At 33.1% G+C, this 14,121-nt stretch overlaps 1 protein-coding gene across 16 annotated transcripts in view; it reads left to right on the forward strand.

Moving 5' to 3' along the window:
* ERBIN (erbb2 interacting protein) overlaps window positions 1–14,121 on the forward strand; it is a 151,077-nt gene that overhangs the window by 83,267 nt on the left and 53,689 nt on the right. For all 16 annotated transcript variants that reach the window (XM_073993543.1, XM_065546336.2, XM_005557037.5 and 13 more), the window contains 8 exons: window positions 164–242; window positions 1,652–1,741; window positions 2,770–2,826; window positions 9,609–9,672; window positions 11,573–11,647; window positions 12,276–12,420; window positions 13,466–13,538; window positions 13,837–13,966. In XM_073993543.1, coding sequence (XP_073849644.1) covers window positions 164–242; window positions 1,652–1,741; window positions 2,770–2,826; window positions 9,609–9,672; window positions 11,573–11,647; window positions 12,276–12,420; window positions 13,466–13,538; window positions 13,837–13,966 — 713 coding nt within the window. The remainder of the gene's footprint in view (window positions 1–163; window positions 243–1,651; window positions 1,742–2,769; window positions 2,827–9,608; window positions 9,673–11,572; window positions 11,648–12,275; window positions 12,421–13,465; window positions 13,539–13,836; window positions 13,967–14,121) is intronic.

A 14,121-nucleotide genomic window follows, 5' to 3' on the forward strand; every position in this document is an offset into this window, starting at 1 on the left:
ATAAAGAAATTGTTGTGGAGGTCATTGTTTAGTTCACATTGATGTTGTCAGTTCATCTACTTGTTAATTGGTATATTACTTTAGAATCTGGAAGGTATGTATTATTGTTAGTGTTATTTTTGGCCTTTGTAATCTTTTAATTTGATCTTTGTTTGTTTTCTAGGCATACAGGAGTTTCCAGAAAATATAAAAAATTGTAAAGTTTTGACAGTTGTGGAGGCCAGTGTAAACCCTATTTCCAAGTAAGTTCTTAGGTGAATTATAAATTACTTTTGTGAATAAAACAATTATGAAACAGTAGTAGATATTATTGTACGTATTTTAACAAAAATTTTTTATCAGTCTTAAGTCTATACAAAAAATTTCAATTTTAGAGTTTAAAAGGAATCTTTTAAATAATCTCTCTAACCCCATATACTACTAATGTAAAATCGTGATCCCAAAGAGATAGTGAGAGTGTTTTGCTCCAAGTCTCACAGATAATGTCAGAAATGAGAGTAGAATCCACATTCCCTCACTCTGTGTTATTTACACCCTAGAAGAGTGTCTTTGCCTTCAAATCGGGTGTGTGGTACCTTCAAACTTTTGAAAACAGTAAAGGAAACCAAAAGTTTCTTCACAATTTTAATAGAAGGCAAAACAACAGGAAACATAAACAAAACAATAACAACAACGACGACAATATATGATTGGTTGCAGTGTATCAGAGATTGTGAATGTCCACTTATGACAGTGATGACTGTAAACAGAAAGTTTTCCTGGCACCAAGGCTGTTAAATTTTGCAAAAATGGAACGGTGAAGCAAAAGATGAAAGAAGCATAGCAATCCAGAACCAACATGTAAAGATTATGCATAGTCTCTTCATTTGAAAATATTGCTCTAGCATCAAATTCTAGATCTTTACTTGTTTCATAATCAACACAAAATAGAAGTAAAGCTAACACATGTAGATTGTTACATGGCCCTAACGTCATTTAGCTTTAAATGTTATTTCTTTTCGTTTGCTTATTATAAAATCATATAGTCTTAAAATTGTTCAGGAGCCAAATATTGAAATTGAAAGTAATCTCAACCAGTGGTTCTCAGCTGGGGGCTATCGTGCCCCAGGAGACTTTTGGCAGTTTCTGGACACATTTTTGGTTTTCATAGTGGGGTATGTGTGTGCGTGCATGCACACTATTGGCATCTAGTTTGTAGAGATCAGTGTTGTAGCTAAACATTCTACAGTGCACAGGACAGCCTAGGTACAACAAAATTCAGCCCAAAATTTCTCTGCCAAGGTTTAGAAATTCTTATCTAGTCCTTTTGATAGTCCTTTTGATTGAGAGTAGATAAGACAGATTTCAAGAGTGCCTGCTGATTTCAGAGTTGTACCCTAAATACATTTTTATGTATTGTGGCTCGTTCATAGATGAGTGTTTTGTTCAGATTTTACATTATTAAAACAAATATTGCCTCATTTTCTGTTTACAATGTGATGAAGATACATTGAAACAAGTAGGTTATTATAAAAGGCAAATCTTTGAAGGGGCTCTTATAAAAGTAAAGAAGTGACTGTTTTCTGTCTGTTGGAAAAATATGAGAGTTAGATTTTAGTAAAAGACTGAATTTCTTACATGAACTTAATTTAAATTCTGGTATTTTATGTAGGCTTCCTGATGGATTTTCTCAGCTGTTAAACCTAACCCAGTTGTATCTGAATGATGCTTTTCTTGAGTTCTTGCCAGCTAATTTTGGCAGGTAAATTATGGTTTCTTCTAAAACCTTTTATTATTAGCTCTTATAAAGTTTACAAAACTATAAGCTGCTTTGGTAGTACTACTAATTACAGTTTCATAGGCTCTTTTTAAATTATTCCCAAGCATTGTGACTTTTATAGTCTCTTTGGTGGCTTTGAATTAATTTTTCCTAGTAAACAATAATCAGTGAGAGTTTGAAGGAAAAAGAAAATGTTTTTTTAGGTGGCCAAAACAGCGTTTCAATGGGGGTAATTTCTGTATGCTTGAGATACTGAAAGCTGTATTCTTAGCATTCTAAAATGATCTAATAATTGATTTATCTGTCTTCCCTGCTATAATCAAAATTCTTGAGAAAAGGGAATCTGTTTCTGGGGGTGACCTCATCATCTCCCTGCCACCCTCAAATCTCTGAGTAATTTTTTAAACAGATGAATGAATAATAGATATGAAGTTATTACTGAGTTTAACTACTAGAGAAAATGCTAGTCAACTAAATGTTAATTTTGTAGCCATCTTTTGTGTAAAAATCATTGATGTTCTTGTCAGATTCCTCTTCTGTATCTGGCATTTGCATCACTTAGTCTGTTCATTTTCTCTCTAGTTTTAGTGGAATGTACATCAATGAAGTGCCAGAGGATTTCTCCTCCTCGTTTTGTTTCTTTATTTCTTCTCAGGGCAGCACTTTAAAGTTGCATTATTGTTTTTGAATCTACCAAGAGTTAACAATTTTTGTGAGCATTTTTGGTAAAAGGTATGAAATTCTGGAGGATTGATTCTTGGGGATAATCACTTTGTCACTTTGAAAATGTGTAGAAGTGCTAACCCTTCTCCTCTGACCATAATTTTGAGGAGCAAAAATAGTCTTTTCTTCCTTTGTATTTTATGTTGTATTCTGTAATTTCTAATATATTACTTTGCATATAGTAATTACACAATTATATTGCTTCCTTTAAAACATTAGAATATAACATTAATTTATTAAATTCATTGTCTTTGTCCTAGATACGTGATTTGTTTTTTGTATTGCAGATTAACTAAACTCCAAATATTAGAGCTTAGAGAAAACCAGTTAAAAATGTTGCCTAAGTAAGTAAAGGTGCTGTTCTTTAAACTTAATTTATAATTTTTAATGATTAAGTCTTTAAAAATGTAAATTTTTATTACCTAAAATGTGGTGCAAATTATTTGTAAATCTTGACTGTGTGGTCATCATATTTTAATTAGTGGTGTTAAAATATTGAAATGTATGTGTCTGTTGTTGGTGTTTAACGTGGTACTGTGTTGGTAATGATTTATAGCTCTCTGAAATGCAGTCTTGTGTGTGACGTAAAAGTCAAAATAATAAGTATGTAAAGCCCACCTCAATACTGAGTAGAAATCCCAGATTTGTCTACTAAAGTTCATACACATATTGCTCATTAGAAAGATCCATAGGATCTTCACGTGAAGCCTGGTAACAGTAGAACTTGATTGTCTGGCTTTCTAGTGTGTTGTAAATTAGAAATGGGATGATTGGTTCCCTAATGGTAAGCTAACAACAAGAAATGGCAATCCAGGAGCAAATAAAAAGATTTAATTATAAAAGAAACAGGTCTACAAACTCAAAATGCACTGTAGTCTGTGGCCATTCGTTGACCAAATATCTTAAAACACTATGAATGCATTGCTATAGTGTTACATTTTAAGGGTTGGCAAGCTACAGTCTGTGATTAAATCTAGTCCACTGTCAGGTTTTGTAAACAAAAGTTTCATTGGAACACAACCACATGCATTCATGTACGTATTGTCTGTGACTGCTTTTGCTTTACAGTGATAAAGTAGTTGTCACTACTGTATGCATCTGTTGTTGGTGTTAGAGTGGTTGTCACTGCTCTATCACTGTAGGCTCTAAACTTTTTTAGGTGTACAGGACCTAAAATATTTACTCTCTGGCCCTTTACGGAAAAAATCTGTCAACTCGTGTTGAAATTGGATCATCAAGATTTGCCCACCCAGCCTGGGCCACAAAGCAAGACCCCCATCTCTACAGAAAATTAAAAAATTAGCTGGGCACGGTAGCATGTAACTATAGTCCCAGCTACTCTGGAGGCTGAGAAGTGAGGATCTCTTGAGTCTAGGAATTTGCACTTGTAGTGTGCAACGATTGCACCACTGCATAAGAACAGAGTGAGACCCTGTCTCAAAACAAACTTCTCACCTCTTGAGAAGGAAAACATCTCCAGTTACCCCAGGAGATGTTCTGTTTACTCAGCTTCTATGACATATTTATATCTGTTACAGTATTTGCTGGATAATGTTAACATATTTGTATCTGTTAACAGTATTTGCTTGATCTATTTTTATTGTATGTCACTCTCTTCTTCCCTGACCAGCATATAACATGCATGTATGTGCATGTATATCTTTCCCCTTGGTTTCCCATGATTATCTGTGAGGACAGAGACTGTGTCTTATTTTTTATTCCAAAAGACAATGTTTTGAGTAATTGTTTTATGCAGGGATGAATATTTATAGTGATGATTGTGAGTATAAGTTAAAGTCAAATTATAATCCATATTAAAATTCAAAAAAATATATATATATTGCAGATTTGATACTCTCATTGATAATTCCTTAGCTAAAAACGTGACTGGTTTCTAAGAGATTTGAATAACAAGATGTAAATTGTCTACTGTAATAGCTAAGCCTGCAATTACTATGTGATATCATAGGTAATTAACTGATTTTAACACCTTTTAGAGATTCAAATTAGACTCTCAGTGAATTTGCAGATATTCTTTTCTCCTTTTAAGATATGATTGTAGCCTTATAAATACATTTTTACTGAGGTAAAATATGTTTAAAATTTACTATCTTTACCATTTTTATGTGTACAATTCAGTGGTAATAAATACATTTATATTCTTTCCCCTTCATTCCTTCCTCCCCACTGCGCTCCTCAGCCTCTGGTAATCACCATTCTACTCTTATCTTCATGAGATCTGTTTTTCATTTTTTGTTTTGTTTTTTTTGAGATGGAGTCAGTCTCTGTCGACCAGGCTTGAGTGCAGTGGTATGATCTCAGTTCACTGCACCCTCCGCCTCCCGAGTTAAAGTGATTCTTGTTCCTCAGCCTCCAGAGTGGCTGGGACTACAAGCATGTACTACCACATCTGGCTAATTTTTTGTATTTTTAGTAGAGACGGGGTTTTGCTATGTTGGTCAGACTGGTCTTGAACTCCTGGCCTCAAATGACCTGCCCTCTTCAGCTTCCCACAGTGCTGGGATTACAGGCGTGAGCCCCCACACCCGGCCTGGGATCTACTTTTTTTAGCTCGCACATATGAGTGAGTACATGCTTGGCTTATTTCACTTAATGTAATGGCCTCCTGATCAACCCATGTTACTGTAGGCAGCCTCTTTTATGGCTGAATAATATTCCGTCTTGTACATGTACCATATTTTCTTTATCCATTCATCTGTTGATGGTTACTTAAATTGATTCCATATTTTGGCTATTGCAAATAGTGCTGCCATAGACATAGCAGTTCAGATAACCCTTCAGTATACTGATTTCGTTTCTTTTGTATATATACCCAATAGTGGAATTGCTGGATTGTGGGATAGTTCCATTTTTAATTTTTTTTTTAGGAACTTCTGTACTGTTCTCCATAGTGGCTATGTTAATTTATATTCCCACCAACAGTGTTCAGAGATTCCTCTTTGTCCACATCCCTGCTAGCGTCTGTTATTGCCTATCTTTTTAATGTAAGCCATTTTAAGTAGGGCAAGATGATATCTCATTGTAGTTTTCTCTGATTAGTGATGATCATTTTTTCATATACCTGTTTGTCATTTGTATGTCTTCTTTTGAGAAATGTCTATTCAGATCTTTGGTGTATTTTACAATATAATTTTTTTTTTTTTTTTTTTTGCTATTGATTTGTTGAAGCTTCTTATGTATTCTAATTATTAATTCCTGTCAGATGGATACTTTGCAAATATTTCTCCCATTCTGTAGTTTGTTCATTTTGTTGATAGTTTCCTTTGCTGTGTGGTTTTTTTAGCTTGCTGTAATCCCATTTGTCTATTTTTGTTGCTTTGATTGCCTGTGCTTTTGAGGTCTTACACAAAAAAATCGTTGCCCAAACCAGTATCCTTGATACTGATATTGGGAATTAACATTCTCCAGTGTTTTCTTCTGGTAGTTTCATAGTTTCAGGTCTCAGATTTAAGTCTTTGACCCATTGTGAGTTACTTTGTGTGTATGGTGAGAGATAGAGGTCTAGTTTTATTTTTCTGCATATAGTTACCCAGTTTCCCAGCATCAATTATTGAAGAAACTGTCTTTTCCCCATTTTATCTTCTTGGCACCTTTTCCTAGGATGAGTTGGCTGTAAATGCATGGATTTATATCTCGGTTCTCAATTCCTTTCCGTTGGTCTATGTGCCTATGTACTATGCTGTTTTGATTACTATGGCTTTGTAGTACATTTTGAAGTCTAGTAGTGTGATACCTTCAACTTTGTTCTTTTTGCTCAGCATCACTGTGGTTATTTGGAGTCTTTTGTTGTGGTTCTGTATACATTTTAGGATTTTAAAAATATTTCTGTTAAGAATGTCAGTGTTTTGATGGGGATGACATTGAATCTGTACATTGCTTTGGGTAGTATTGTCGTTTTAACTATCCTAATCCATGAGCATGGAGTATCTTTCCATTTTTTTGTGTCCTCTTTAATTTCTTACGTCAGAGTTTTATAGTTTTTCTTGTATAGATCTTTCATGTCTTTAGACTGATTCTTAGGTGTGTATATATATATACACACATACACATATATAACTATATACACATACATATACACACACACACACACACACACACACATATATATATAAATATATTTTTGAGATGGAATCTCGCTCTGTCGCCCAGGCTGGAGTGCAGTGGCATAATCTTGGCTCAGTGCAAGCTCTATCTCCCGAATTCACGCCATTCTCCTGCCTCAGTCTCCTGAGTAGTTGGGGCTACAGGCGCCCACCACCACACCCGGCTAATTTTTGTGTTTTTAGTAGAGACAGGGTTTCACCATGTTAGCCAGGATGGTCTCTATCTCCTGACCTCGTGATGCGCCTGCCTAGGCCTCCCAAAGTGCTGGGATTACAGGCGTGAGCCACTGCACCTGGCTGGTATTTTATATTTTTTGTAACTACTATAAATGGGAATGCTTTCTTGATTTTTCAGATTGTTTGCTGTTGGCATATGTAAATCCTCCTGATTTTCATATGTTGATTTTGTATCCTTCAACTTTACTTAATTTGTTTATCAGTTCTAACAGTTTTTTGATGGAGTCATTAGATTTTTCTAGGTATAAGATCATGTTGTCTGTGAACAAGGCTAATTTTGACTTCTTATTTTCCAATTTGGATGCTCTTTCTTTCTCTTTCCTAATTGTTTTTGCGTGATTATAACTTTTGAGACCTCACAAACAAGAGGATATAGTTGTAAATATTACAAAGTAATGTGCATTTAGGTTATATGACTATATCAAAGATTAGAGCAATGGAAAGAGCTGTTGTTTTAGATATATAGTTAAGTGAAATTTAATGCTACCTAAAGAATATTGGAGAGAACTAGTACCAAGAACACAAAAGATGTTTTACTTTTCCTTTGAGGAGAGGAGAAAGTAAAATGAGTTCAATACAGATGAGTTTTAGAAACAGATGGGAGAAAATCTGAGGAATATTGTTTATGTTTTCTCCTTGAGATAGGCGGCTAGATCTTAATCTAGGATGCAGTTTTACTTCTGAGATTTCTAAAGTGTTTGAGTGTAGCCACAGTTGTCATTATTAACTACAGAGAGTTGAGATTGAGACACTTTTTGACATGACAATATATTTTCTTTTCTATTACATATCTGTATCATTCACATTTTCCTAAAATTGTTTTAAAATTTAACTTTTCCAGGCCATCATCTGTAATTGAATTTTTCCAATGCACTGCTTTTCATTTTTGTACCCTATTCTAAAACTGTTATGCCATTGACATTATGTGCTCAATAGTTGCATGTGAATTTTCTGTTATCTTGTCATAACAATACTGAAGCAAGAAATGTAAGATTATGTTTTGTTCTTTCAGTCTTCTCTTTCTCCTCACAACCCTCTTTACTTTTTGCAAATCTCCACCTGGTATAGTTATTTGAATATAGGAAATTACTATCATAGCATGTGACTTTATACATCTGGAGAAAGATCCTGGAAATAACCTTTCGCTTGTTATGAAGGAAGCTAGAACTTACAGGTTTTCTGGGGAAAGATATGAGTAAGGAAGTAGAATTATAGTACCTGAGAATAGGCACTTAGTAAATCTAAGTGAAAGCAGTTTTATAAAAATTGGCATTATGAGATGAATTGAAGGGTTCATGACAGAATGGCATATTTAAAATGTAAAGGGAAAATTCGCTTCTAATGTAGACCAATGACAGTTTCATTACAATGATGGTGTTTGCTCTTACATTTTTTAACTAAAAAGATGGAGAAATGTTGCAACTGAGTTTTATTTTACTTACCACTTATTTTTGTTAAAATTCCAGAAAAGATAGGAATAGTTTGTTTTTTGTGCCATAATTTGAAGCGCCTGTGGATTTTAAATGATACTCATTTTCAAAGTATTAACATTAATGTAATATACTGATATTGTGATTATAACTATATTTTGCTCTCGTTTTGTCATATCCTACAAAATCCTTAATACAGAATTTCTTTTTTTTTTTTTTTTTTTTTTTTTTTGAGACGGAGTCTCTCTCTGTCACCCAGGCTGGAGTGCGGTGGCTGGATCTCAGCTCACTGCAAGCTCCGCCTCCCGGGTTCACGCCATTCTCCTGCCTCAGCCTCCCGAGTAGCTGGGACTACAGGCACCCGCCACCTCACCCGGCTAGTTTTTTGTATTTTTTAGTAGAGACGGGGTTTCACCGTGTTAGCCAGGATGGTCTCGATCTCCTGACCTCGTGATCCGCCCGTCTCGGCCTCCCAAAGTGCTGGGATTACAGGCGTGAGCCACTGCGCCCGGCCAATACAGAATTTCTTATCTGGGTAACTGGTAGCATCTCTATATTAAATAATAGAGGTTATACAAAAATAGCAACTTAAGAGCATAAATATTTGTTTGAATTAGTTTCAAAAGGTACCTTTGTAAAAGGAGAGATAAAAGATAAAAGTGCAACATAGTTTATTTCATTACAAAACTGGTTTGTACATCTTTCAAGTTCCTGTAGTTTCAGTGAAGTGTTGATGTTAAGTTGGAAGTTAAGAATGGTATATTATTGCTTTTATTTAAAATAAATGTCAACTACTAATTTGTGATTCATATAATATAACTTTATTTTGAATTGTATTAGATTTAATTTGAACATGTGGGGAGTAATAATACATGTACTGTTAGCATTTTGAATATTAATTTTCAGAGTTACAGTTATCTTAAAGTCTTACAAATATATGAGCAGTTTTGAAAAAGAATTTTTGTAATTATGGTAGTAATTACCAGGCATCTGCCAAAATTTATTAGCTGACTTGTACTATATGAAAATTTATTATGTGAAAAAATAGAAACTCATTATTCGTATTCTGGCTTGTGGGTTTAAATTTGTTGCAGTTGCTTCTTAAAAATAGAAATGAAAAGACCAATGAGAAGACAAAGTAAGATAATAACTGATCATCTATTTTATCTAGAAATCTAACTTTTAAAATTTTTTAGAAAATTAATGTTTCTTTTGTCAACATGGAAAGCCCATAAATAATTACATATTCCATAAGAATGTTTTAGACTATGTTTTGAAAGCTTCCATGTAATTGATATTTTTGTAGTTAATTTTTCATTACTCCATTATGAACAGAACCATGAACAGACTGACCCAGCTGGAAAGACTGGATTTGGGAAGTAACGAATTCACGGAAGTGGTAAGTTCTCATCAGTCTCACTTTCCCTAAGTTCTTATATTTGATGAAGAACAAAATGTGAAAAGTAATGTATTTCTTTTAAAAATTGGATAAAGGTTTGCCTTTTTTTTTTTTTTTTTTTTTTTTTTTTTTTAGTTATAAGATATGGAAGTTCTTAGCCAGAACTTTCCAGACAGATAGAAAAATTAACCAGACAGATGAGCATAAAATGTAAAAGCAATGAGAAGTCCATGGAAGAGATACCTAAACAATTTTTAGCATAGGAAGCAGAAAATTTGAGTGATTATAAGTGAGAAACATCAGTCTGGAATGCAGCAGGTAAAAGTAGTTCTGAATCAGAGATAGCTCCATGGGGTATGGCTTGTGAATTTATTCAGTAATAAGATACTTCTCTATGTTACTTAATAGCTAAGGGGAAAATCATTGAGTGAAACAACTGTTTTTTTTGAAGTAGTAATGAGAACCTTTTTGTTTGTACTTTGTATGCCAAGTGCACTATGATGCTGAATCCAAAAGGAAAGGAGTAGTGTTTAAGTAGCTTTTGTCTCTAGTGAGTTTTCCAAAAGAACTCAGAAAATAAGCTAGATTTTTTTTTTTTTGAAGAGGAACATATCCAGCTGAGTATCATTATTGCTTTTAAATTAGTTTACAAGTTTGTTGTTTAAAATTGTGGTAGCTCACAAATGATGGTTTTAAGCATAGGAATTTCTTAAAACTGTTTGCTATAGTATTGCCCTGTGGCTATTGTATTAATATTATAAATTTCAGCCGAGGTTTGAGGAGGAACATGGTAGTTTGGAGTACCTCATTCTCTAAAATACATGCTGTGCTTCCCAGATTATTTATCTATTATGTCCTTTCTCAGTATTTGTTCTGTATGAATTAATCTGTTTGTATTTTGACTATTTCAAAATTCTCATTTGTTCAGTTTAAGAATCCAACAGGCTTTCAAAATCATCATTAGTTTTTGTACCATTTTGGTCTTCTAACATTATACACTTTTTAAAACTTACAGTAGAGTTATTACAAGAATGCACAAAAGGAAATTTCTTTTAATCCAAGTTACATCTGGGATTCTTATCTATATTTATAGGTTAACAGTAAATCTGGTTGACATGCCTTTTATGTATGACTGTTAACTATGGTTATTAGATATGATGGTACTCTGTGCCATCACATGATCGTTGATTGCACGTGGCTTTGTGAGGTGATAGAAATAACTTTGAAGAGGGCAGCTTTGAAGGGACAATGCCTAGGAGCAAATTTTGCATGGATATGAAGGTCTGCCACAACACTTGGATTAATTTTGATGTCCTCAACACTATATTATAAAGAATTTTCCACCATGTAATTAGAAGTTTTTACTAGAGGTTTAAATTACAGTATATTTGTATCATGTGGTTATGACTTTGTCTATGTACCTTTCCCTGACTGTGGACATTTAGGATGCATGTTGTCTTTTATCTCCCTCTTAATGAATGTCACCAGGGAACATTTGTAATTTTTCTGTTTTCTAAAAGGCTGTATCTTCTTACTGATAATGAATGAGTGCATGTTGTTATTTTATACTTCTAAGCAGTGAGTCCTATTTTTTATTTCTTTACTAATTATATAAAAACTTGACCCTATTGTGTAATCCAAAGCTTAAATGCGTTTTTTGTAATCTACTTCTATGGACTGTCTCTTCGATTTCTCCATTAATAATTTTACTGTAGTCAGTATAATGCAGTAGAAAGGCTCACATCCTGGCTCTTCTTTTTTTTTTTTCCTTCTCCTGGCTCCTTTTATTTAATGATTTGAAACTAAAGGTTATTAGAAATTCCCAGGGCTTCTTTTGCCAGATAAAGACATTCATATAAATTAATTGAATTACTGCTATCCCCTACCCTAATCCCAACAGCCTGAAGTACTTGAGCAACTAAGTGGATTGAAAGAGTTTTGGATGGATGCTAATAGACTGACTTTTATTCCAGGGGTATGTATATGAAAATTTAAATGGCATCACTTATTTCTGGCTCTCTTTTGCAGTTTTGTGAATTATATCTTTTATAATTACTTTTAATTAATAAAAAGAAATTGGATTATTCTTTATTAAACAGAAGCAAATTACATTTTTTTCCATGAGCACGTTCTTGATTATAATCTAAGAATTCTCATAATAAACATTTGTAAGTCTCCTTTTAATACTGTTGAGTGTGTCCTTTCCAGTGGTATCACTTGAACTTATGTCCCTATTTGCTTTACCCAAGGAATTGGTAAACTCGGATATTTTCCTGAGCTTTCTGTTTTAACAACTGACAAATTGTTTACTCCCATGAAAAAACCACAAGAATCCCCATATAGTCTATCTCCTTAGGAGGTAATCGACAACTGACTTCCCAAAGAATATGTCCTTTGTCACTTCTGCTATGCTACGATTAGTAGAACGTCTTAGCTTTATTACTGAATACATTTCTAATGGCATTTTAAAAACTACCTGAGAGTCTTCTTTCTTGTATTAACATTTAATTTTGAATTAAAATTTGTTGTCAAGTTCATTGCTTAAACTTTTTACAAATTACTAATCTTAATAGAGTCATTAGATTTTCTTTTTTTACTTACAGTTTATTGGTAGTTTGAAACAGCTCACATATTTGGATGTTTCTAAAAATAATATTGAAATGGTTGAAGAAGGAATTTCAGCATGTGAAAACCTTCAAGACCTCCTATTATCAAGCAATTCACTTCAGCAGCTGCCTGAGACTATAGGTTTGTATTGCTTTCAAATTCATGCAATTTTTATCAAAATAAATTCAAGGCTTCCACATAATCTCCAGTTTCACTTGTTATGAGGTAATTATACTGCATTACCACAGGAACAGATTTTATTTGAATTTTTCCTGGTATGATCAGTCGTACAGTTTGCTCCTTTGTTGATATTACTGTTTTTTATTTACTCTAAGGAAATCTCATTTTTATTTCTAATATATTTAAATTCTTTGAAATAAGTTAATTTATCCAAATTTGGCTTAACTGTTAGCTTTTATTGTCATAGCTTTTATTTTGGTAACTTTTTTCATTCCTGTTTCATTATAGACACTCAGACAAGAAAACAGATCAGTTGAACAGATTATGAGAGATCTATAATTGAGTCTGTGTTGTTGCTTGTTCAATGATATGTCAATGGAATTGAATTATTTTGATGAAAGGACCCAAAACTTCAATCTTGACATCTTTTTGATGTTTTAATATAAAAACCAAAAATATTTTTGTATCTTTCTCAGTTAAATCACATGGTGGTTTTAGCTAAAACTACATTTTTGTAAGTTCGTTACGATTCTACTGTTATTTAGTCAACACTTCTTAAACTTAAAAAATATTTTACTGTTTTAGTATTAGGATATATGGAATAGTTTGTTATACACCTGTTATGAACTACCTTCATACTACCATTTCTTTAGTCTGTTAATTCAACAAGTTTGTATTGTCTGTTTTTTCTGTGCCATGACATTGTTTTTAGAAGCATATCTACAACAGTGAACAAGGAAGAGAAAAAGTTGCTACTATCAGTAAAGCTTATATTTTAGTGAGAGTTAATAAACAGATGTACACTGTGTTAAATAGTGATGTGGATGAAGATTGAAAGTACAGGATAAGGGAATAGAATGTTCGGATTGGGAGTGGTATCTCTTTTAGATAAGTTTATTAGGAAAGTTGTTTCTAATTCTTGTCAGATGTAATATGTTTCACAATGACTGTTGGTGGACTTGCTTCTTTTTTAAGCTGAAAAATTGTATGTTGTTTCTTCCCTCAGGTTCGTTGAAGAATATAACAACTCTTAAAATAGATGAAAACCAGTTAATATATCTGCCAGACTCTATAGGAGGGTAAGTTTTTTGTGAATGTATACACCCTCAAAGATTTTACTTTCAGTTCAGCATGCCATACATATTTTCAGATATTTGCATAAATGACCTAAAGATTTTGTAAACATTTAAGTAATTAGTGTACAGGTTGAGTGTGTGTTTGATAGTCAGACCTGCTTATTATTGGTGAAGTTTAGCTTTGTGAAATGGTTTCACTAGGTTTTCAAAGTTGAGTTCAAATGTTTATATGTTCTGAAATTTTGGATTATATATAGGAAACCTTTAAAAAATAATATATATTTCCTTTTTTAAATTAAAGGTTAATATCAGTAGAAGAACTGGATTGTAGTTTCAATGAAGTTGAAGCTTTGCCTTCATCTATTGGGCAGCTTACTAACATAAGAACTTTTGCTGCTGATCATAATTACTTACAACAGTTGCCCCCAGAGGTAATGTATTTTAGATTTATCTAGATTTTTGTCTTTTCATTTTTTTCTGATTATCTTCATTATAGCTATTTAGTGTGGCTTCATTTATTTTCTTTCTAAAATAGTTTATCAAGTTATTTATTTTCTGAATAATAATTAGCTATGTTAATTTAGAA

Source organism: Macaca fascicularis, chromosome 6 (genome assembly GCF_037993035.2).
Source record: "Macaca fascicularis isolate 582-1 chromosome 6, T2T-MFA8v1.1".
NCBI lineage: Eukaryota > Metazoa > Chordata > Mammalia > Primates > Cercopithecidae > Macaca > Macaca fascicularis.